Source organism: Vombatus ursinus, unplaced genomic scaffold, assembly GCF_900497805.2.
Source record: "Vombatus ursinus unplaced genomic scaffold, bare-nosed wombat genome assembly UNPS02014804.1, whole genome shotgun sequence".
NCBI classification, from domain to species: Eukaryota; Metazoa; Chordata; class Mammalia; order Diprotodontia; family Vombatidae; genus Vombatus; species Vombatus ursinus.
Genome location: NW_020954582.1, coordinates 12,249,796 through 12,275,088, shown reverse-complemented (window position 1 = coordinate 12,275,088; position 25,293 = coordinate 12,249,796). Strand labels below are relative to the sequence as shown.

The 25,293-nt window shown below is 46.2% G+C and overlaps 1 protein-coding gene across 1 annotated transcript in view; it reads left to right on the top strand.

Moving 5' to 3' along the window:
* PDE4B (phosphodiesterase 4B) overlaps positions 1 to 25,293 on the top strand; it is a 439,367-nt gene that overhangs the window by 366,918 nt on the left and 47,156 nt on the right. Inside the window, exon 6 of the mRNA XM_027874039.1 lies at positions 22,699 to 22,811. Within this exon, the coding sequence (XP_027729840.1) occupies positions 22,699 to 22,811 (113 nt within the window). The remainder of the gene's footprint in view (positions 1 to 22,698; positions 22,812 to 25,293) is intronic.

The following is a 25,293-nucleotide window of genomic DNA, read 5'->3' as shown; positions in this document are numbered from 1 at the left end:
AAATCCTAGAGCAGCAGGGAGCTGAGGGAGGAGGGGCATGATGAGACTGGCCCTTCAGGAGAATCACGTGGCATCGGTGGGGAGGTTGGAGTGGAGTGGAGGCAGGGAGACCAGTTAGGAGGGCATCACGTTGTCTAAACAAAGAGGCACGAGGGTGTGAACTAAGGTGGTGGCTGGCTGAGCAGATCAGTGCCATTCTCCAGGTGTTAAAGGGTAGACAAAAGCAGTGTGGGCTGGAGAGAGGGAGAACCTTGGAGCCAAGAAGAACTGGGTTCCAGCCCTGCTTCTGATACGTGCTCGCTGTGTGAGCACGAGCAAGGCACTTGTCTCATGGTACACTGAGAGACTGACCATCTGACTGGCTAGGAATGACATCTCAGCTGTCCATCTGCGTTGGTGGGGGAGATTTCAACCTTTGGAGCTCAAATCCCAAGTCAAAGGGGGACAGAGGGGACATGATGGAAAGCTCAGTAGCTTTGCCCCCTTCTCCCATCACAGATCCATCCTCGCACAAAAGTGGAAGAATCAGGAAACCAGGCTTCGTCCCCTACACGTTTAAATGGCCTGATCTCAGTGTGACCTTCCCCTCCTGAATTTAGTCCTTCTCCCACCCACAGCCTTTGACCCTACTGATCGCCCTCTGCTCCCCGGCTCCTCACTCCTCCCTGGGTTTCAGGGCACAGCTCTCTCCTCTCTCTCACTTCCTACTGGTCTGGCTGTTCTTCAGTCTCTTGCTGGTTCTTTATCCAGGTCCCTCCCACTAACTGTGGATGGCCTCCAAGGCTCTGGCCTCAGTCCTCCCCCTCTACACCATTTCACTCATTGATCCCATTGACTCCAGTTGGCTCAGTGCTCATTTCTATGCCCCTGATCCCCAGGGCGAGCCTCTCTCCTGAGCTCCATTCCTCAACTGTTTCATACTTGATGTCTCATGAGCATCTCAAATTAAAATGTCCAAAGCAGAACTTATATTTTTTAGTTTCTTCATCTGTATAATGGACGTGTTGCCCTCTGAAATCCTTACCACCTGTCGTTCTGCAATTACACGACCCCCAGGCATCTTGTTTAGGTGTGTTGCTTCTGCCCATCAGCTGATTCTGGTTAGCTTCAATTTCTGATATTTCCAACTCACTCCAATTCAATCCAATCTAATCTAATTCAATTGGCTTTTATTAAGTGTATTTCATGAGCCAAGAGCTATATTAGGCTCTGGATATACAAAGGCAGCATAGACAGCTAGGTGGCACAGTGCATAGAGCTCCAGGCCTGATGTCAGGAAGACCTGAGTTCAAATCCAGCCTCAGACACTTAATCTGTGACCCTGGGTGAATCACTTAACCCTGTTTGCTTCAGTTTCCTCATCTTAAAATGAGTTGGAGAAGGAAATGGCAAACCATACCAGTACCTTTGCCAAGAAAACCCCAAATGGGGTCATAGAGAGTTGGACGTGACTGAACCAGAACCATAGAAAGACAGACACGAAAAAGAACCTCCTTTCCAAGAGCTTGCATTCCACCACAAAGGGACAACACATACACAGAGAAGTAAACATAATAAATAGAATGTAAATTCAAAGTAATCTTAGGAGCCTGGTGAGGGAACAGCACGAATGGGTAAGGGGAAGATGGAAGAAGCCTTAAGAGCTGATACTCGATATAAGCTTTGAGGGGACCTAGGGATTCCGCCAAGCAAAAGTGACGAGGAAGAACATTCCAGGAAAAATACAGGCACAAATGATGGCGTGTCACGGGTGAGGGACTGCATCTTTGGCTGAAGTGCAGAGACATGAAAGGAAGCTTCATGGAACCGTCTTGGATTATGGAAGGTTTTGATCGCCAAGCCAAGGTGATCCCATTTTGTCCTAGAGGCCGTGGGGAGCTAAGGAAGCTTCTCAAGCAGGGGAATGACAGCCACCAAATACACCAAATCCATCTAACCCATTCCTGTCAACAGCACTGACCACTCCTCCAGTTTCCCAGGTTGAAAATGTGGGGGTGTCTGAGACTCGTCCTTCTCTCAAAGCTCCTGGATCCAATCTGTCACCAAGTTCTGTTATTCTTCTTTCAATAGGTTTCCCAGGTTCCCTGCTTTTCTTACCATTCCCATGGCCTCCACCCTAATCAGAGCCCTTACCACCTCACCCCAGGGTTACTGCCGAAGCCTTCCAGCTGGTCTGCCGGCCTCTAATCTCTTTCCTCTCAAACTCATCCCATGCTCTCCAGCCAGATGCATCTTCCTAAAAAGGTTCATTAAGCCATTTCCTGACTCAAGGGCCTAGTGCTTCTTCTGCCTGTCTTTTGAGGCCCTCTGTAATGTTGCTGCACCTTACCTACCCCATTCATTATACTCCATTCCAGTCAGGCCTGTCTCCTAACTGGCCTCCACACCTGTCATGCTCATTTGTTTTAGAAAACCTTAGGCTCTAGTACTGGAAGGAATGTAGATTCAATTCCTTCATTTTACAAATCAGGAAACTGAGGTCCAGGAAGGTGACATCCCAGAGAAAAAGAATTTGAGAATAGGGGATGGGTGGACAGTGTGCTAAACATTTTACAGCTATTATCTCAATTGATCCTCACAACAACCCTGGGTAGGAGGTCATATTGTTATCCCCATTTTATCAATGAGAAAACTGAGGAAGACAGAGGTTAAGTGATTTTCCCAGGGTCACCCAGTTAGTAAGGCCACATTTGAACTTAGGTCTTCCTGATTCCGGGCCAGACATTCTTTCCATTGTACCATGTAGCTGCCTCTTACCAGCTTCTCAGAATTGAGGAGGGACCTTATCACATCAAAGAGGCAGATTAGCCTAGTGGGTAGGGCACAGGCCTTGGAGTCAGGGAGATCCTGACTCCCACCTTCAAATCCCACCTCAGACACTAATTAGCTGTGTGACCTTGGAAAAATTATAACCTCTCTGGGTCTTATCTGTGAAAAGGGAAGTTAAGACATTAGGGCCTTTTAGCTCTGAATTCTTTGATTCTGGAATCGTTGAAGGTCTAATCCAACCTACACCTGAAATAGAATTCCATTCTGTAAAATACCAGACACACTTCCAGTGAAGGGAAGACTATCACCTTCCTAAGCAGCCTGCCTCACTTCACGGTAGCTTTAATTATTAGGAATCTTTCCCTGGCATCCAAGCTAAATTCACATCAGAAATTCCCACTCATTATTCCTGGTCCTGGTCCAGAATCATGGAATTTGAAAGTTGGAAGAGACCTCAGTGCCTACTGAGTCCAACCCACCCGAAGGAATCGCCACCGCATCGTGCCAAGCAGTGACTTGCCCAAGGCTGGAGATGTAGTAACTGAGCTGAGACAGGATCTAAATTCGGTTACTCTGACTGCATGTCCCAGTGTTCTTCATACTCTGGCTCATGCAGCTCCCCCAACCTGGTCTGCTATTCCTTCTCATCTCTCCCCTTCCCAAATCCTCCTTATCCTTCAAGGACCAGCTAAAGTCCCACCTCATCTGTGCAGCACCCCTGCGAGTGATCTTTCTTCCATCTGACCTCCTGCCATACTTTCATAGGATCAGAGGATTCAGAGGCAGGAGGGATTTTAGGAATTACCTAGTTGAACTTCATCATTTTCTAGATGAGGGCTAAGTCAGAGAGGTGAAGCAATTAGCCCACATACTCATGGGCAGCAACACTAAGGGGATAAGAAACTGAAGCCCAGGGCAGGGATGCACTGAGGATGTGCCCAAGGTCACCTACCTGGTAAATGTATGGATAGGCTTTGAACACAAGTCCTCAGATTCCAAAGCCATTGTTGTTTTCTTTTCACCATTTTTGAAGATGTTTTATAATAGTTTTATCCCTGTAGGGTTAATCTTCCTACAAGATTATAAATTTTTCTCCCTTCCTTCCTTCCTTCCTTCCTTCTCTCCTTCCCTCCTTCTTTCCTTCTTTCTTTCCTTCCTTCCTTCCTCCCTCCTTCCTTCCTTCCTTCCCTCCCTACTTCCTTCCTTCCTTCCCTCCTTCTTTCCTTCCTTCTTTCTTTCCTTCCTTCCTTCCTTCCTTCCTCCCTCCTTCTTTCCTCCCTAATCAGGGAAGAATGGATAGAATCCAACTTATCTCCCCTTGTTGGGTAAATGTCCATGGTTCCTACCTCATTACTCTCCCTAATTAGATTGTCGAGTCTATGCCTTTCACCTAGGCTTTAGACCATGGTGTTCTGGGAGTCCATGTAACACTAGAGCCCAGGGCTCTGGAAGCCTTGTTTGGATAATGGGCCATGCAACTTCTCTCTGTCCTCTCTAAAATAAAAGCAAATTCAAAGCCAATTGTGGGCTTAAGCCTTCCTAGCACAGCCTTGCTCCCCATGCTCCATCTGACCTGTCCTACTCCCCAGCAGCATTCCTCTGTGGTCGTCTTTTCCACTGCTTTTCAGTTCTTGGCTCCTACCATCCCAGCAGGTCTTTGGAATTTAAAAACCACATGAGATAAAAGGAGGTGTTTTCTTTGATTGTTTGTTTGTTTGTTTGATCTCTCTGGCTATAGGCTTTGCTCCTGGCTGGGATCAGGCACATTGGACTCTTTACCTGAAACCTACAGCTCCATTTATAGCTCTTAGGATTCTCTGCTGGTCTTTTTTTTTTTTCCCTTTGATCTTTTGACTCATTGAAACCCCCCTAGCCCAGGTCCAGGAAATGAAATAATGGCCGTAGACAAGGGCAAATGGGAGATAATGCCCACCTGGCCATTCCAGTGGCAGCCTCAGCCCCAACTCCAGCATTCCAAGTCATTCTCCCTCCTTCCCTGCACCCCACCTACACTTGAGCCAGGCTTTGCCACACCTGCCACACCCCTTTCAGGGTCCTCTCTGTTTTTCACGCTGCATTTGTGGGAGGAAATCACTTCGAATTCTGAGTGCAACCCTTTAAAGTCTCTCACTGGAGCCCCCTCACCTGGGCTGGAGCAGCCCCAGCTTCAGACTTTCTGGGATACTGAGCCATAGGACCATAAGATGGGAGGGACCTCAAGAGCCAACTAGAACAAGACCCACCCACTCCCCTTTAATTCATGGAAAAGATGATGCCCAGAAAGATTGAACTTGACCAAGGTCACACATGTACTTTAGGACAGAAACAGTATTTGAACCCCAGTATTCTGACTCTACTGCACTATACATGATACATATCCAAACATTTGATGATGATGATGATGATGGTGATGGTAGTGGTGGTGATACTCTTATTCTAAACTGTATTTCATTCCCTCTGGGAATCTAGAGAGGAATGGAAGAGCCATCAGCAGTGAACCTCTGGTCCATACTTGCAGCCAGGAAAGCCTTGCTTTAGCTCCCAGTCAAACGACCGGGGAACGTCCTGGAGCTGGCAGGGATGCACACACTACGTCCTCAGTGTGTGCCTGGGCAGTTGTGCTGGGGGTGTGGGAGGGGGAGCCTCGGAGGTTGATCTAAGCCAATATTTTCTCACTAGTCTGCACATTTATGTTGGCAGGGCTCCCCTGGTAAATATTAGTTTAAAGTGAACACTGAAATCCTTAATCACATTGGAACAGACACCACATTATTCTGCTAGAAGAAGTGGGCTGGAATGGGGGAAAGAGTAGAAGTGATTGCAGCTAGGCTCCAAGGGTAAAAAGGAGAAAGGAGTGTGAGTGGGGCAGTCTTCTTCCCTAGAACAACAAAGCTCTAACAAGAACCCTGATAGATGGGAGGTTCTTATTTCCATTTTGCAGATGGGGAAACTGACACACTGAAGGTTAGGTGACTTGCCCATCACCATACATCCCTGAGCTCCTACTGGTTAGTTGCCCCACCTCAAATTATATCACTATATTTTGATACTATAAACTATAGTTTATCATTTTAAATGTGATAAAATTGGTCCACTCCAGTAGAATGTAAATCTCAGATGACAGGGACTGCTGTAGGAGTTTGTCTTTGCGTCTCCTCCTGATACAGCCACACGTCCATCCGTTCTGTGTGACTTGTGTCTACCTCCCTCCCTCCCTCATCCACAGAGGCCCCTGGAGAGGTCTACCCGATGTGCTGGGGTAGAGTGGGGAGCTCTTTCACATCTTCTGGGGTCAGGAGGGCACCGATGAGCACACAGACTACCTGATGGAGCCCCCTGTCTTTGGCCACCGTGACTTAATAAATGTTAACTTGAATCCGAATAGACTCTACAAGGTTAAGTGGGGCTGAGCCTGGTGTCAGAGGACTGAGGATCCCTCCCTCCTCCCATACTTGTTCCCTTTGTGACCCTGGGCGAGTCATTTCATCTCCCTGGGCCTCAGTTTCTCCATCTGTAAAATGAGGGCCTTCCGGCTAAAAGGAAAAGGACTCTGTTACTTCCTCCAGTCTTGGTCTCGCTGCGTTGTGCCCATAAATCAGGGGTAGACAGGGCAGAGTGGAAGAATTCTCACTAGAACCCTAGAAATGGGCCCTCTTGGTTTCATTTCTCATGCTCGCTCAAGAAATCTGTCCCTGCATCGCAGAGCTGTGGTGGTCAAATCAGCTGTTTCCTTTTGCTAGTTGCTGGTTCCTGATTTGTCACAGAGAGCACCTGGTTGCCCACCTCCAGGAAGTATAAATGACAGGACATTTAGCACCTTCCTCCACCAAAAAAGCCTCTCCCTCTGCCTTCTTCCCTGTGTCTTCATTCATAGAGAAGGCTTCTTAATGAATCACAGGGAACCCACGCTCCTCTCCTATGCACCGTATGACTGACTTTAAACGTCCCCTTCTCCCACCAACATCACTTCCAGGCCCAGCCCCACCCACCACTCCAAGGCACCAGGCTCAGGCTTCCTCCTAGATCAGGCTTGGCCAGGGACCAAAATTTTATCTTTGAAAAAGACTGGACATACAGAAAACGTGTGGCCTGGGTATGGCCGATACAGCCTGGCTGAGAGAATGATGGGCAACATCTCATTTCGGAGAGCTGCCTTTTGTTTTGAAGGGGCAGCGTAAAGAATGCTGCATTGGTCGTCGTAAGACCTGGTTTTGGATTCATTCACTGCCCCTTTGCCTTCATGACCTTGGGCAAGTCCCCCAAACTCTTTGGACCCATTTTCTCTTCAGAACAATGAAGAAATCAGACTAGATGACCTCTCTGTTCTCTGCTAGTTGTAAATCTTTGCTCCTGTGAAAAGGAGCTGTGCCACCAAAGAGGACTCAGAAAGCTACTGAGAAATGAATGCGATCCCATGGAAACCCTAAGAACAGAAGAAGATACTAGGAGGCGTTGGGTGCTTGTGAATCATCTTCAAGGAGGCAGAGCTGGTATTAAACAGTAGAATCCTCTCTCCAGCATTTGTCAATCAAGGACAAGTCATTTGAAAGGTTATGTAGCCTGGGCATTCCTGCCGCTTCCAGAGCAAAGGAGAGGAGAAAGGAACAGGCATTTATTAAGCACCTGCTATGTCGCAGGCACTGTGCTAAGCGCTTTACAATTATCACGTCGTTTGATCCTCACTCCAACCCTGGAAGGTGGGTATTGTGCTGTTATCATTCCCATTTTACAAATGAGGAAACTGAGGCAAAGAGAGGTTAGGTGACTTTTCCAGGGTCACACAGCTAGTAGGTGTCTGAAGCTTTGTCTGAAGGTGTCTTAGTTCTTTCTGACTCCACGCCCAGGGCTCCATTGACTGTGCCACCTCGCTGCCTGGAAGGTTAGCCGTGAGGATCTTTGGTTTTTGTTTCTTTACGTGGTCCTTGTATCCTCAGCACTTAACACAGAACCTGAGTAGCCCCTTAATAAGTGTTTCTCAAATTGCACGGGTCTGTCAGCCTCCTACCCAGTCGCCCCAGCTCCACCTCCCTCCGACTCATCCTGTAAGCCGTGCCTCGGGAATCTTCCTCCGTCCTGAAGCCGTCGTCACTTGGCTGGAAGACTCCACCGGTTCCTACAGCCTGGGATCATGACCTCAGAGTCATTCTATGAGGTGGTGACTCACCCAAGGTCACACAGCGGCAGAGCTGGAATTCAAAGCCAGGTCCTCCCACTCCCGTGAGACCTTTCCTCCTGAACGGTGCCCAGGCTCAGTCACCGGTCGGGCAAGGCCCGCCGTGACTTTCTACCCTCCCCTTCTTCTCTCATGCTACGTTTCAAACAACCCGAAACATCCTCCTTTCTCCTAACACAATCCGTCTGTCCCACATCCGTGTCCTCACTCACAAAGTTCCCCTGAGTCTGAAGTGTCCAGTTTTTCGTCTCTAACGTCTGGAATTCCTGCTTGGGTCAGAACTGCTCAGTTGCCACCCTCTCTGTGAAGCTTTTCCTCGCCATCTGCGTCCGTGTCCTCCCTCCCAAGAGCACCTGCGGTTTCTTTTGCATGTGCTTTGCATATAATTTGTTGGCGTACATATTATTTCCCCCAATAGAGCATAAGCACCTTGAAGACACGGGCTATTTCCTTTGTGTCCTTGTCTGTGCCTGGCGCATAGCTGATTGGGAGGAAACTGCTGTTGAGTCAGCAACTATTCTCCTTCAAGGCCTCCCTCAGTCACTGCCTCCTCCATGAAGTCCTCCTGATACCCCAATCAGACGTCATCTCTCTCTTCAATAACTACCCATAAAAGCACTGTATGATGCAGGGACACTGACCTCCTGGAGGTGCTTGGTCCGTGACACTCCGTCTCTAGCTAGGGAGGTGCCATCGGAGAGAGGGCCCCAAGCAGGAGAGAACATGGGAGGGACATGAGAGGAGAGAGCCCCAACCCTAGGGTGGCGCAGTTCATGTACTATATGATTTTGCTTAGGCCTAGGCCCATCTTCAGGCTGTAGCAATGGGAAAAGCGAGGGAGGATTGGTTGAACTTTTAGTAGCGTTATCTCCAGTCCCTGAGTAAAGTTCTATGTAATGAGAGGTACCAAGTGACCTACTTTCTGCTATGATTTCCCTCGAAGGCATTAAAATTCTTCCTCCGTGAACCAGCCCAGTGGTAATTCTTGCCACTTACAGCCGAGGAGTGAGAAGATTATATCACGTCCTGCCCCAAAGGCCAGAGGGTTTAAAACGTGTTTGCTCATGGAAAAACTGAGTATCCTAAATAAATTCCCCCCAAGTTCCATATGATTTTTTTCTAGGAAGGTTTATTTTACAAGTTATGACAAAAGAAATAAGGTGTTTACTTAAAATGGCACATAGAATTACAGGTGTGCCCTTACCCTAAAACACTGGACAATCCTAGGTTTAGGGAGACCTTAGAAGTCATTTACTCCAAACCACTCATTTTACAGATGAGGAAAATGAGGTCCAGGGATTCAAAGTGATTTGCCTAATGTTATACAATAGGAAGTGGGAGACTGGACTAGGACCCATGTTCCCTCGAAATCCATGTTCTTCCTAGTGTACCAAGCTTTTCCCCTAACTTCTGGGAACCAATGATAAAAATGTTGAACCTCCCTGGCCAAGAACAGATCCCTGGAGCATTCCAGGAGAGACCGCCTTTCAAGTCAACGTGGAACTCGACTCCGGGTCTGGCTACTCAACAATTTCTGAATCATCCGTCTGATTGTGCTATCACCAGTTTATCATGCACCACATATCTCCATCTTGCTCCACTGAAGAGACATTTTCTGGTCAAGTTCCTTGGGCAATCTCTGGGCCTCAGTTTTCCCACCTGACTCAGAGTGTGCCTGAGTGCCTGAGCCAGTTCAACCCTAGGATCCAGTGAAAAGGAGAGGGCGGGAAGAGGTTCAAAACCCGCCTATGTGATTTACTAGCTCTGTGGCTCCAGGATGGTCACTGACCGCTTCTGAGGCTCACTTTCCTCATCTCTAAAACGGGGATAATAATGCAAGGGGCAACAGCATTGTGTCGTGGAAAGAGTCTTGGAGTTGGAAGAGCTGAGTAAGAGTCCTACCAGCTGAGGGACCCTAGGCAAGTCACTTAAATCAAGTGACATATGACGTCTCAGTTCCTTTATCTATAAAACAGGAGCGGTGAGATCTACTCCAACAACCAGTCTCCTTACGTGACTGGAAATGTGAGCTCTGCCCTTGCTTCATTCGGCTGTAGAGAGATGACTCTGGCCATCGGCAGCCCACCATCTTGAGGCGTCTCGCGTGTAATGACGACGGGCCAGGATTGATCCATCATGGCAAACCCCAGCGGCCACATACCCGGCAGGCCTCATCGTTTTCCCCTGAACAAAACCCCAGAAGGATCTCTTAAGGGATCGTGATCGAGCCGAGCGCGATTGCCTGTGGGACCCTGGGCACGTTTCCTTGTTTCCCTGTTCTCTAAATGGAGGGGTGCTAGACTAGAGGACCTAAGGCCCCTGCCAGCTCTGGATCTGTGACCCTCTGCCTTATTAGCAGGGTGAACTTGGCCAAGTTACTTTAAAGTCCCTGGGTCCTCCGCTGTAAAGGGAAGAGGAAATTTACGGCCCCTTCCAGCTCTAAGTCTGGGATCGTTGCATGGTCTCATGGAAGGAACAATGAATTTGGTTCTGGAGGAAATGGTTTGAATCCTGGCTCTGATCTTGGGCAAATCTCCTCATTTTTCTGGGCCTCAGTTGCCCTTTCTATAAAACATGGAATTTGGACCAGCTGGCCTGAGGTCTGTTTTTTTTTTTTAACTTTATTTTGTTTTATTTTATTTATGGAATAAAACAAGCGTTTCCACAACATAGACCAATAAAAAAGATGATTGTACACAAAACTAGAAATCTACTGTGCACGAGTTGCTATTCCTTTCAAATATACAACAAAATTATCATGTAAATTTCTTTTTTTTTCTTTTTCTTCCCTTCGCCCCCAGAAATGACCACCATTACACACCGATAGGTGTGTCTGTATACATATATATTTATATGTGTGTGTGTTTGTATAATTATTCTATACATACTTATATTTTTTTCTCTGGACGCTGATAGTGCCTTCTTCATATGTCCTTTATAATTAATTTGGGCATTTACAATAGACAAAATAAATTACTCTCTCAAAGTCATTCTTAAAACAATATTGTTGTTACTGTAATCTTCTCTTGGTTCTGCTCATTTCACTCTTCATTATTTTGTGTAAGTTTTTCCATGTTTTTCTAAAATCACTGAGCTTAGCATTTCTTATAGCACAGTAGTATTCCATCACGATCATAGACCACAACTTGTTTGACCATTTCCCAATGGATGGGCATCCATCCCTGTAATTTCCAGTTCTTTGCCACCTCAAAAAGAGCTGCTATAAACACTTTAGAACATAGAGGTTCTTTTTCCTTTTTCTCTAATCACCTTTGGAAATAGGCCAACTAGTGGTATTGCTATGTCAAAGGGTATAGGCAGTTTAATAACTCTTAGGGCATAATTCCAGATTGCTCTCCGAAATGGTTAGATTAGTTTACAATTCCACCAACAATGAATTAATGTCCCAATTTTTCCACATCCTCTCCAGCATTTTCACTTTCCCCTTCTATCATTTTAGCCAATCTGGTAAATGTAAAATGATATCTCAAGGTTGTTTTAACACGCATTTCTCTAACCAATAATGATTTAGAGCACTTTTATATGACTATAAGTTATTTTGATTTCTTTATTGGAAAACTGTCTGTTCATATTCTTCGATCATTTATTAACTGGAGAATGACTTATATTCTTACAGATTTGACAAAGTTCTTTATATATTTTAGATATAAGGCCTTTATCTGATCTACTGTTTGTAATTTTTTCCCCCAATTTTCTGCTTTCCTTCTGACCTTGGCTACATTTGTGTTATTTGTACCAAATTTTTTTTTAACTTCATTTAATCCAAATAATCCATTTTACACCTAACTTTGCTCTCTAGTTCTTGTTCATTCATAAATTGTTCACCTATCCTGAAGTCTGATAAGTAATATATTCCATATTCTTCTAATTTTCTTGTAATCTCTCTCTTCATATCTAGGCCATGTATCTATTCTGAAATCTACTTTATCTTAATTTTTAATTTAGTTAATCCACTTCATTTTATTAAATATCCATTTTCACCATGAAGAATTATATTCAGTTTTGCTGGGTAGGTGATTCTTGGTTATAATTCTAGCTCCTTGGCCTTTCAGAATATCATATTCCAAACCCTCTGATCCTTTAATGTAGAAGCTGTTAAATCCTGAGTAATCCTGGCTGTGGCTCCACAGTATTTGAATTTTTCCCTTCTGGCTGCTTGCAATATTTTTTTTTTCCTTTGCCTGGGAGTTCTAGAATTTGGCTATAATATTCCTGTGAGTTTTTATTTTGGATCTTTTTCAAGAGGTGATATTGGTGAATTCTTTGAATTTCTATTTTACCCTCTGGTTCTAGAATATCAGGGCAGTTTTCCTTGACAATTTCTTGAAATATAAGTCCAGGCTTTTTTTTTTTTTATTGTGACTTTCAGGTAGACCAATAATTCTTACATTATCTCTCCTCCATCTATTTTCAAGGTCAGTTGATTTTCTGATGAGAAATTTCACATTTTCTTCTATTTTTTGATTCTTTTGATTTGATCTTATTGTTTCTTGATGTCTTATGGAGTCATTGGCTTCCACTTACCCAATTCTAATTTTTAAGGAGTTATTTTCTTTACTGAGTTTTTGCACCCTTCCATTTGGTTAGTTCTACTTTTTAAGGATTTGTTTTCTTTGATAAATTTTTGTATATCTTTTCTCCATGAGTTTGTGCTTCCTTTACCAAGCTATTGCTTCTTTTCTTCATTAATCTCTTGCATTATTCTCATTTGGTTTTTTTTTTCCAGTTTTCCTTCCAACTCTCTTATTTGCTTTTTAAAATCCTTTCTGAGCTCTTCCAAGAGTTCTTTTTGGGACTGAGACCAATTCACATTTTCCTTTGAGGCTTCACTTGTAGACATGTTGACATTATTGTCCTCTTCTAAGTTTCTACTTTGATCCTACTTGTCACCATAGTAACTTTTTATGTTCAGGTTCATCTTTTGGTTTTGCTCGTTCTTCTGCTATTTCATAACTTTTTTTTATTTTTTGTAAAACTTGTGTCCTGCTCCTGGAGCAAAGAGGGCACTGTCCCAAGCTTATTGTGCTGAATGGGGGTGGGGGAGGACTCAGGGATTTGCTGCTGGCTTGCTGTAGAGGGGAGGGGGCTTGCTGCTGGCTGACACTGGGTCTTGGGCCTCACTGCTGCTGGCCTGCACCACAGCTCAGCACCTCACTGCTGGCCTGCACTGACTGCTGGCTTGCCCTGGAGTTTAGAGCCTCGCTACTGGTTTGCACTGGGGGCAGGGCTTTGCTGCTAGCCCCTTGGGGTTGAGAGGTCCACTCTTGCTCTAAGCCTCATATCCTATGATCCTGGTCAGACATAAAGGGATGGTTGACTTCTATTGCCTTGTAACTATCTTGTCTTTTTGAGGTGACACCAGACTGAAGTCAAAAGACCTGGATTCTACCACCTGATTCCGCACTGACTTGCTACTGTCCATGCGACCTTGGTCAAGGTCATTCTACTCTTTCTGGGCCTCAGTTTCCACAGTTGGGAAACAATGGGGTCTAGAGGAGATTATAGGATCATCACTGGAAGGGTTCATAGAGCTCATCCAGTCAAACCCTCACACTTTGCAGATGAGAAAACTGAGACAGGCTGTGGAATTGTTGCCTAAGGCCACACATGTAGAAAGTGTCAGAAGGGGGGATTTGAATTCAGGACCTGTAACTCCAAAGCTGCCTTATTTCCAATTCATCCTGTATATAGTTTGTACGTAATTGTCTGCATGTTCTTGCCCCTCATTAGATTGTGAGCTCCTCTAGGCAAGGACGAGCTTTTGCTTCTCTTTGTATCCCAGTGCTTAGCACCCTTCATGGCACATAGTAGGCACTTAAAAACTGATTATTGACTGAGTTTTGGAAAAAAAAGTTTAATTTATGTATTTTATTTTTATATAACCATTTACAGATTACCCCACTCCATGACAGGTCTCTTGTAACAAAGTAAAACTAATAATACAGTGACCTCATCTAAAAGTGCGTGCAACATTGTACATCAGTATTACCTACTTCTCTTTAAAAAAAAAAATGTACAGAAATCTATTTTCTCTTCCTTCCACTTCTGACCTCCTTGAAAAAAGAAAATTCCTTGTGATAAATATGCATAGTCAAGCAAAATAAATTTCCTTGATGACTGTATACATGTATATTTGTCTTGAGATGTATATCGGTTCACGCGCAAGTCAAGACATGACCCTCGTAATGTCATTGGTCCTCTTTGAGAACAAAAGATAAACAGCAGCAGTACACACACGTGTGTGTACACATCCACATACACACCTATCTATATATTGATCACCTCTCGGTATTAAAGATCGTTTCACTTTTGGTCCTCAGGAGTCATGTATGGGCATTGTATTTATCAAAGCTCCTTAAAGTCTTTGAAAGTCGTTTGTCTTTCCAGGGTCATTGTCATTGTACAAATTGTTCCCCTAGTTATGATCATTTCATTCTTCATTAGTTTAAAAAAACCCTCAACATCATTCATTTCTGTACTCTTGATGCCCTGGTACAAATTGTTCTCCCGGTTCTGCTCTCTTCCCTCTGCATTAGTGCATATCCATTCTTTTGAAGTCACGTATTTCCTAATTTCTTGCCACACAGTAGTATTCCATCCATTCACAGGACACAACTCATGCAGGAATATGCATATTTCTCACCTATGCACTGTACTGTTACAAAAACAGATCATGTCTTAGTCCACCAGTCTTACCCCTGCGCCATCTTTGAGGTCCCTTCCAAGCTGACTCTTGAGAGCTACTTGAGAGCCTCTGCCTGTGTTTTAATAACCAAGGGCCACTGACTCATTATGCTGGATATTTCCAATTATTCTCATCTCTCTTTTTCATACTTTTTTTTAAACTAGGCAATGAGGTTAAGTGACTTGCCCAGGGTCACACATCTAGTCTGAGGTCACATTTGAACTCAGGTCCTCCTGAATCTAGGGCTGGTGCTCTATCCACTGCACCACCTGGGTGCCTCATACTTCTCTCAGACCTATAGCACAGGATATGGAGTCAAAGGACCTGGGCTCAAATCCTGTCTCTGCCATTTACTTAGCTGTGTTACCTTGGGCAAGTCTCTTCATGTCTCTGTGTCTTGGTTTGCTACTCTGTAAAGTGAAGCAGTTGGATTTGATGACATTTAAGGTTCTTTCCAGCTCAAAATCAGTGGTCTACATCCTCCCCTCTCCCTGTTTTTGTGTCATGGTGGGGAAGGGGCTGAGTCATTGGCCAGGCTGGATGGATCTGAGAAGAGAGAAACCAGGAAATGAGAGCTGTGGTATAAAGGATTACTTATACAGTTTTGATTTCAAAATTGCCCAAGAATACAATGCGAAACCTATTTCAGCATAGCTAGAATCTATGCAAAGAACATGGAAAAGTTGCAGACTGGCTTTCACCCACCAGGATGCAGCTCTTGAGAAAAGTCTAGAGACAACTTAGAGTCAAGTCTCAGACTCTGACTGCTTAACTGGTGCCCCGAGTCAAACAGAGATAATTAAAGCTATGCCCTGCCTGTGTTGTAAGCCGTAATGACTAGTGCATTGAGTTCTTTTGAGAAAAGAGCTCTCTGCATACCAGGTATTATTCCTGTATCAATTATAATTATTTAGCCAGCTTCTCTTCCTGCTTTGAAGAATATAGCAAACCAGCCTCCAGAAATTCAAGAAAGGAGAAGTGATCCTTCCTCTGTTCCTCTTGGGGAAAAGACAGGGGCCAACAAGGGGCTGACTTCCTCCTTGGGGAGCTGTCCAAGGGTGCAGGAGGCTGCCTTGGGAGGTGGTGGATCCCTTCTCCCTAAAGGTTAATAATAATAATAACAACTGCAGCCAAGACATGAGCAGCTTGCCTTTTCACTCCGGACTCCAAGTGCAGCCACATTATCTATTTTTGTTCGTGTGTTTTCTTGAGAGGAAATTGGTGTTAAGTGAGTTGCCCAGAGTCACACAGCTAGTGAATGTTATGTGTCTGAGTTCGGATTTGAACTCAGGTCCTCCTGACTCCAGGGCCAGTGCTCTATCCACTGTGCCACCTAGCTGCCCCGAAGCACTTATCTTGTTCTTGGCTTCCCTGGGCTTTCCTCAAGTCTCAGCCTTGCATTAGCTTACCTTCTGCAAAAAGCCTTTCCTCATCTCCTTAACAGCTATGCCTTCTGCCTCTCAATTATTTCCAATTTAACAAGTATTTATCTTGTTTGTACACAATCGTTTGCATATCATAAACCCCCCTCCCCCTTAGGCTGTGAGCTCCTTGAAGGTCTTTGTACCCCTAGTGCACAGTGCTTGGCACATTGTAAGTGCCGGTTGGTTTGATCTTATTTCATCCTCCAAACACCATGTGCATATCATTATCCCCATTTGAAAGAACGGGGGGGGGGGGGGTGGTAACTAGACATCAGAGAAGTCACAGAGACACACAGCAAGCTAGTGAAGTCATCCAGCAGAAATGGGAGAACCACCGAAGTACATTAAAGTGGGGAATTCCATTCAGGGTGACCCATAGAGGTCTTTGTTAAGATGGAGAATAAGAGCTTGATTCTGCAGAACATCAGCTCTCCTCTGGCTTCCCCATTCTAAGGGAGAATCATCCTCAGTGCCTTAGCCACCGGGCTAGCCCATTTCCTCCTCTCCCCTCTTTCATTCCACTGGGCTAAGCTCTGTCTGCCCTTTGGACCTTACCTTTTTTAAAAGTCAAATAGCATCATTTCAGAACCGAAGGGGACCCCAGAGTCCATCTGGTCCAACCCCCTCAGTTTACAGAGAAGGAAACTGAGATGCAGAAAGATGAAGTGATTTGACACAAGATGACAGAGGTAATAAATAGCAGATCCAACATAAAAGCCCAGGTCCTCTTACTGCAGCACTTAGCACAGTGGCCAGCACATACTAACCACTTAATGTTCTACGTTCTGTGTTAACGTTCTGTGTAACTCTCTTAAAAGATCATCTACTTGAACTACTTGAGAAAACAGAGTCCCACGGAGTTTAAATGACTTGAGAGAGGTATTAATAAGCTGCAGACTTAGAATTTGAACCCAGGTCCGTAGACTTCAAATCGAGGACTCCTCCCTGGGCCACTGAAGGGCGACCTACCTAGGTCCCTTCTACTTCCGGAGTTCTCTAGAGCACCTCTAGACTCCCTCTCGGTTCTGGAGCTATCCACAGCCTAAGCTCCAGATTCTCACTGGCATTTCTTAGGCTTCTGTGCTGGAAGGGCCTTAGGTCACCCAACGCCAAATTCATGGCTCCTTCCACAGCCCAGACAAGAAGCAGAGCTTCCAAATTCTGAAAAAGTCATTTTCTGCCCTTGCCAATATTGGGTGGGACAGGAATAGCCGAGAAGGAAGCGCCCGCGAGGTGCCATGCCCTGGCCTTTTGTCAGCAGCGCAGGGAGCTAGAAGGCTGGCTGCTTTTCATCCTGGGTCGGAGCTGGGATGGAGGGTTCCTGGGGTGGTATCAGACAAGGAGCCTCCTTTTGGAAAAAGTGCATCTGCTGCTATAATTACAGTGTTTCCTTTGCCGGGCTCAGGCGGAAACCGGACTCCTGAAGGAGAAATATGAGAGATCACCTTACACTGGCTTTGCAAATCAGCTTATTAAAAGGGCTTGGGGCTGGGGGGACTGACTTGCGCTCGGTTTGGCGGGGCCGGGGCTGAGCTGAGACCAAGGTGTTGTGTGGCGTGTGGTTGTGCTAGACAGCGTGGAAGGCGTGCACTCCAAGGGAGGCTGCTCACCTTCATCCTCACCCTCACCCTCGCGGGGAGAGGAGAGCTCCCTCGCTCCTCGGGGACCGAGCTGGGGGGGGGGGGGAACCGGGGGGGGGGGGGGGGGCGGTTTGCAGAAGGACCCGGACAGAAGCCAGGGCTGTTTCTGGCACACTAGAGTCAGGAGAAATCCGGCTGAGGCAGCCCTGGAAACCAGGAAGGAGAGAGCAAGGTATGTGCAAGTCCGTGATGTGTCCGGCTCCGCGAGCATCGCCCAGCCTCCCAGAGCCCTGGGAGAGAGACTGAGGAAGTCACCTCCTGTGGTTTGGGTGGTTTGCAAAGTATGACATACAGGAAGTAGAATTTTAACTCCTGTTTATACTGAAGTTCAGAGGGTAAACAAAACTACTATTCTTTGAAACTGGTGTCGGTGGCCAAGGGATTCCTGTCAGTTCAACAAAAACTGGACTTTTATTTTTCTGCCCCAGGGCTTTGAATACCACACCCATTAGGTTATTAACAGGATTTCCAGTGCAACATTCCAGCGCTTAGTACAGTGCCCGGCACATAGTAGGTGCTTCATAAATGCTTCTTGACTTAGGCCGTTGGGGAGAAGTCACAGGAATCTGAGCAACCTGTGCTCCAATCCTGGCTCTTCTCACAGGCTTGCTAGGTGACCTTGGGCAAGTCCCTAACCTCTCTGGGCTCCACTTACCTTCAAGTGTACAATGAGAAGGTTGGATGAAATGATCTCTCTAGTAACTTCCTGCTGTAAAAATTCATCATCCCATTTTGAAAGTGCATTAAGTAACCCAACAAGAATGTAGCATTTTTCCTGAAGCTTGTACTTTCTTTTTTCAGGATGTTTTACAATTTTATTAATATCTGCTTTGTGGTTGTCATGGTTATTTTCCCCAAACCCCATTCGGGCATGGTTGTGTGTAAGGAATCTACGTTTTACCTTTTCAAGGAGAGAGGGAGGATGGGGGGTGGTGTGGCAAGCCGGTGTTTAAATGGAACACTCTCAGATCAGGAGTCCTGTGGGGGCAAGCGTGTCTTCATCCCTTGTGCTATGTGGTGCCCATGTGAGTTGAGGTAAAGTACTTAGCCTCTCAGGGCCTCAGTTTCCTTAACTGTAAAGTAAGCCAGTTAGACTCAATGGCCTGTATTATCTCCCAGTTTTAAATCTATGACCCTATGGCCTATATTAAAAACCCAGGTCTGCTACTTACGATGTGTGACCTTGGCTGAGTCATTATCTTTCTGGGCCTGAGTTTTCTCACCTGTAAAATGAAGAGATTGGACTATACTATGCCTAAGGTCCCTCACAGCTCTAAATCTATGATCTCATTGCAAAGAGGGGCTTAGTGATTTGCCCAAGGTCACCTAGCTAGTCTAAGTCAGAGGTAGGACTTGAACCCAGCTTTCTAACATGCTGCTCTGCTTCTCTCATTTAGCCCTGGGAGGGACCTCTGGATTCCGCTACTCTGTTTATTCTCTTCATATAATTTGCCTTCTTTTCATTAGACCAATTTTAACAGACACATTTTGAGAGCCATTTACTGAAGGCCCACCCTCCAGACAAATAGGACGATAGGACAGCTGGTTCTGCTTTGCCCCTAGGTAGCCTCCCTGTGTCCCGTTACTTCCTAGAAAGAAGTCGCCTCTACCTCTACCTGGGATGTGGCATCAGAGCTGTAGTCAGACCTCAGAGATCAGCTTGCCCAACCTCCTCCCCCCATTTTACAAATGAGGAAACTAGCCCAGAAAGAATAGGAGACTTCCTCAAGATGCCACATGTGGTAAGTAGCATGGAAGAGATTCAGACTCAGTGACGAATCCTGCGCATTCTCTGCCTCTCTCGTGGGAACATTCGCTGCCTTGCCTCAGTGGCCCTCTCCATGAAGATTTCCTGAACGTTTCCAGACAGAAGGACCCTTTGCTTCCACTGAGCTTGTCAAAGCCTTGGTTTGATCACTTCCTAGGAGATTTGTCATTGAGTCCAACCATCTCGTTTTACAGATGTGGAAACTGAGGCCCAGAGAGACGTCACTTGTTCAAGCTTGGTTATACAGGTAGTAAGAGCTGGAATTTGAACCCAGGTCCTCTGATTTCACAGTATTTCTTTTCCCTGTACTAGGCTGCCTCCCATATCTGTTGATTTACTAATAAAAGCTATTATTTAGATAGGACTTTGAGGTTTTTAAAGCATTTTGCATTCATCATCTCACTTGGTCCTCTCAACTACCCTGGAGGGGTAGGTGCTCTTATCCCTCCCCCCTCCCTTTAAGAGATGAAGAAACTGAGGCTCAGGGTTACATATTGAGTGTCTGAAGCTAAGGAGAACTCAAGCCTTCCTGACTCAAAGCATGGAACCCCATCCGCTATTCCATACTGAAGTGAAATTGACTGCTAGATTATAAGCCCTCTGAGGGCCACGACCATGTCTTCTCTAAACTGAATGTCTTCTTATCATCTAGCATGATACTCTGCGGTGCTTTGCAAGTGTTTGTTGAATGAATGAACACACCCATACATTTTTTAATTTGAAATCAAATGCTTATAGAAATATCACAAGACATCGATTTAGAACTGGAAGACACATTCAAGGTCATGTAGGCTCCCAGAAATTTACATTAAAACAACTCTGAGATTTGACTTCCTGCTCTGCATGTTGGCCAAGATTCTCCAAGATGGCAAGAGCCAATGGCCCTCATTTATCCTGTCTCTCTCTTGTTTGTGCATAGATGTTGGCATGCTGTCTCCCTCATTCGATTGTGAGCTCTTGGAGAGCAGGAACTGGCTTTTACCTTTCTCTGTAACCCCAGCTTAGCGCACAGTAGGCACTCAATAAATGCATATTGACAGATGGACTATTGGAGGGGCTGTGGGGGGAAAGGGACATTAATATTCCACACTGGGGGAGGAGAGGGGACTATGAATTGGGCCAATTCTTCTGGATAATGATTGGAATTTTATCAGAAAATGGCTAAATTGTCTACATGCTTTGACCAGATGCAAAGATAGAAACAAAAAATTATGGTACATGCCAGTACATAGAGTTTGTAGTAACAAAAAACTGAAAACAATAATAAGAGCTAACATTTATGTAGAGCTTACTATGGGCCAAGCACTTTACAAGTATTATCTCATTTGATCTTTACAACAATTCTGAGAGGTAGGCGCTGTTGTTATGGCCATTTTATAGAAAAGGGGCAAATAGAAGTTAAGTGACTTGCCCAGGGTCACACTGCTAGTAATTGTCTGAGGTCAAATTTGAATTCAGGTTTTCTTGACTCCAGACCTATACCTAGCTGCTCACTGTTTGGAAATGACTGAATAAACTGGTATACAGAGGTCATCAATCAATAAGCATTTCTTAAGTGCCTACTATTTGCTGGGTCCTGTGTTTAGATGCCAGACTAGACTAATGTTATTGTGTATTGAAATGGAACCTATGAGGAATTCAGGGGGGAAGGAGGGAAAGGGAAGATTTGTATATACTAGGACAGAGTGAAATAAGTTGAACCAAAGAAACATTATAAAGAATGAATTAAATGATATAAGTGATTGCCAAGAGTCAGATTGGTAAGATTGCTAAAAAGAATACCAGGTGCCAAGAAAATTCAGAAACAAAGTAATGGTTTGAAGAGGCAGAGAGGTGGGGGCCTACTAGGGCAGAATGTCACATACATAACCAGCTGGCATGGTTATATCCTGTGTTTTTGTTTACCCGTTTGATTTGGTGTTTGTACCTATATATGTATATGTTGCTCCTGTAGAGGAGGGCAGGGAGTGTTATCATTTTGTCTTTGTACCCTTCCACTCTAGCATAATGATTGGCACATAGTAAGTATTTAATAAATGCTTGTTGCCTAATTGATTAAATGAAGAATTCAATGTCCACAAGGCCTGGGGAGTTTTGCCAGAACTGAACGTGATGAAGAAGCATCAGTAAACTTATTTTTATAGAAAGGGGGGGAGGCTGTAAATATTAACAGTTGCAAGGGTTGTGGGTTTGTTTGTTTGTTTTGGTTTTTTTAATTGCACACTAAAGAATTTTTTCCTGAATAAAAGACTCCTTGTTCTGTTGAAGCCTATTGAGAAACGTGCTCAGGAGATGCCCTTTTAAAGACAGCTGTGCAAAAAGCCCAGGAGTTAGGCAGTCAGTCAGTCAGCCCTGGGTCCTTTCCAGATCCCTGGCTGAGAATCCAGCTCGTGATTTCCCTGAGCTCTCGGTCCCCAGCAGATGGGGAGACTGAAGTTTTCTCTTTGTTCAGGGGGATGAGAGCCCCAGGACTCCCCAAGCTCAGAAACTTACTTCTTGCCAACTGCAGGCACTCCCGCTTCCCACCCTCCCACCTATTTAAGTCTGAGTGAAGGGTCCTCATTCTAAGGAAAGGGGTGAGGTGGATACCCGAGACCATGCCCTCCTTCCCAGAATGGGTCAGAGTTTGGGGATGTCACTTTCTAGGCAGTGAGGGAGCGAGTAAGCCGTGAGCCTCCTGACTTCTTCGCCCAACCTCTTTTCCCCTTTGGAGAAAGAGCGCGTGGCTGCTCACTTCTCTGTCAGCCCCCGGTCCTCTCCGAAGTGACATCACACCGCCCGGGGCTGCTGACTCAGGAAGGCACTGAGAGAGGTGGGGGGGGAGGGGGCGGAGAGGCAGAGACTGCGCCTCTCCAGAACTCCCTTGGCCTCAGCAGCAACAGCAGCAACCTTATGCAGATGAGGCTGGCAGTGCCCGCCTCCTTCCTGCCCTCCTGCTCCTCCTTCTCCTCCCCCAGGGGTGCCTAGCCTGCGAGCTCAGTGACATCTCTCGCCTCCTGGCCAAGCCAAGGGGGCGGGCACCGCGACGGTATTGGCTGAAGAGCATCCCAGGCGCGGCCCTCTGGGGCTTTAGTCCTCCCCCAGGCCGGAGAGCGCCAGAGAGGTGCCTGGCCTCATGATGAAGGAGCGCTGTGGTCCCTCCAACAGCCCAAGCCTCAGCTCCGTGGCCATGGACAGTCTGCAGCCGCCTAACTACATGTCCGTGTGCTTGTTTGCAGACGAGTCCTACCAAAAGTTAGCCATGGAGACTCTGGAGGAGCTGGACTGGTGTTTGGACCAGCTGGAGACCATCCAGACGTACCGCTCGGTCAGCGAGATGGCCTCCAACAAGGTAAGAGCGCGCCCCTTCGCAGCCTCTTGGAGGGGCCTTTTGCGAACACGAAGAGGTGAGAGCGCCGGCCGCCTCGGTGCGCCCCGGTGCGCCCCGGTGCGCCCTGGTGCGCCTTGGTGCGGAGCGTTCCGACCCGCGTTCGGTCAGTCTCCTGAATCCGGGGCAAAGGGACGCGCTGGAGATCTGAGGCGCAGTCCCATCTCTGAAAGGACCCTTAGCTTCTGCACAGTGAGCAGAGCAGGGCTGATTTTAAGGAAGAAGCTTTCGGGGAGACGAAACACTTTTTTAAAAATCTCCTGTTTTATTTAACTGTTTGACACTCTTAAGAGAAACGCAGGGCAGGCTGTCTGAGGAGGGCGAGAATGTTTGACAGCAATGCGCTGGCACAGCTATGCCTGCCTTCTCTCGGGTGACTTTGGTAGAGACCCTTCCTGCCCCCAACCACCCCCGCCTCAGTTTCCTCTTCTATAAAAGGAGAGAGTTGGACTGAATGATCGGTAAGGTTCCTGCCACTTCCCAGGTGAAAAATCCTCAGATTTGAGCGTCTAGCTTCAGAGGCTCCCCAGCTTGGTGAGTAGGCAGTTAGTAAGTTATTTAAGTGTTTGCCGAACTTAATTTAAGTCGTTAGAAGGGGAGGTGTGTGAGTTGGGGGAAGGAAGACTTGCCACTTCTCTGTAGAGAGTTTTCCAAAATTTGTGGTTAAAAAAAAATGCTGTAACTGCCGAAAATAAAGGAAAAACGTTTCCCCCTCTAAAAGCGGGTAATTTCACAGAATGCCCTAGTCACAATGGTGGGAGAATCTGAAATTAAATTCTCCCGTCAACAAAGGACTTTCGTGTCATAAATCCCCCAACAAAACTTCTCCCTGGTAGGGCTTTAATTAGGGGGTCATTATATCATTTGTTTAATTAACACCCAGACTTGCCGTGCTAATTTATGTAGCCAGGGTTGCAAATATTGTTTGCTTGTTTTTTTCCCGTGGGGAAGGCTAACTTCCATACTGGGGGTGGGGTTGAGGTCCCCCTTGCTCCCCAGGATGCAGTCATTCACTGTCCAGGCCCACCTGGCCGGGAACTTTTATCTGACATCTCCTGGGGGCACTAGATGGCTCCTAGTCCGCACCTGCCAAAGATACTCCCTGCTTGCCCAGGCATCTTATTTCTACGTGTGAGGCACTCTCCTCTAGGATACCTTCAGGGAGATTCTAGTCCCTGCATTCAGAGGCTGAGCCTAGGCGCAGATACCACCCAAGTGGCCAGTACTTTGTAGGGGGTCTGCCAAAAGGAGGGGAGGGAGCTGTGAGTGTCCTCTGGCTGCTTGTTTGTTTACACAATGAAATGAGCTGTCTAGATAGGTGGTGAGTTTCCCGTGCCTGGAGGTATTCAAGTGGGAGTAGTTCAGTGGCTTGTGGGGATGTTGTGGTAGGAGAGCTTCTAAGAACTGGTGAGGGAGATGAGTTTGTATTAGTTCCTGTAAATGAATTCTGACACTAACTTTTTTTTAAGAAGGAAGGAAGAGCAGAATTTAAGCTTACGACACCATAGAATAGTTTATGTTTGAGTTGCACTGCGAGCACATTTGACTTCTGTCACAATCCCCCCCATGTTATCCCCCATTTTGCAGACTAGAAAACTGAGGCTGAGAGGTTCAAATGACCTTCCCAAGGTGGTGCAGTGAGGAACTAGCAGAGTTTGGATCTGAACCCAGGTCCTAACCGTACTTTCCACTTCTGCCCTTCTGTTTGTGTTGTCAGGGCTCTCTCTGATCTGAAGGAGAGAGACTCCTGCCTTTTGTAAATATAGTCCGGAGGGGTCCTAGAAGCATTCCCACATACACTCAGCATCCCCTGTAAAGACCCCTCGCACCCATGTGGTCTCAGTGCTGAGAGATGGAGCTTCATTGGGTCACGTCCTGGTGGATGTGGGCTCAAAGCCAGAAGGAGCACGCCTGTCCCTTGTGTGTATATGTGTGTGTGTTTGTGTGTTCTGAGGGGGGAGTGGATGGAGACATTGCATTTACTCTACCTCAGGGCCTTGGCTTCCCTATTTGTGCAGCGAGCACATTGGACCTACTAGCATTTTGCAGACTACTGTTAGAACTTAAAGGACCATGGCAATCAACTAGAGCCACCCCCTCACTTGACTCTGAGGCAGCAGGACCTCAGAGAGGGGCAGTGACTTTCCTAGACTCACCCAACTTGAGCCTCAAACCCACGGGAATTCTTTGGGTCTTGCTGCCTTGCGTCCAGATATTCTTTTAGGGTCCTCTCTTACTGTAAACCCTGCAGGGACATCAAGGCACTGGCTTTGTTTTGGGGGTGCAGCAGTTTGCAATTTTCCTGCAGGTATTCATAAATGTAGATAAGAAAGAAAGAGAGAGAGAGAGAGAGAGAGAGAGAGGAAGGAAGGAAGGAAGGAACAAAGGAAAGAAGGAAGGAAGGAAGGAAGGAAGGAAGGAAGGAAGGAAGGAAGGAAGGAAGGAA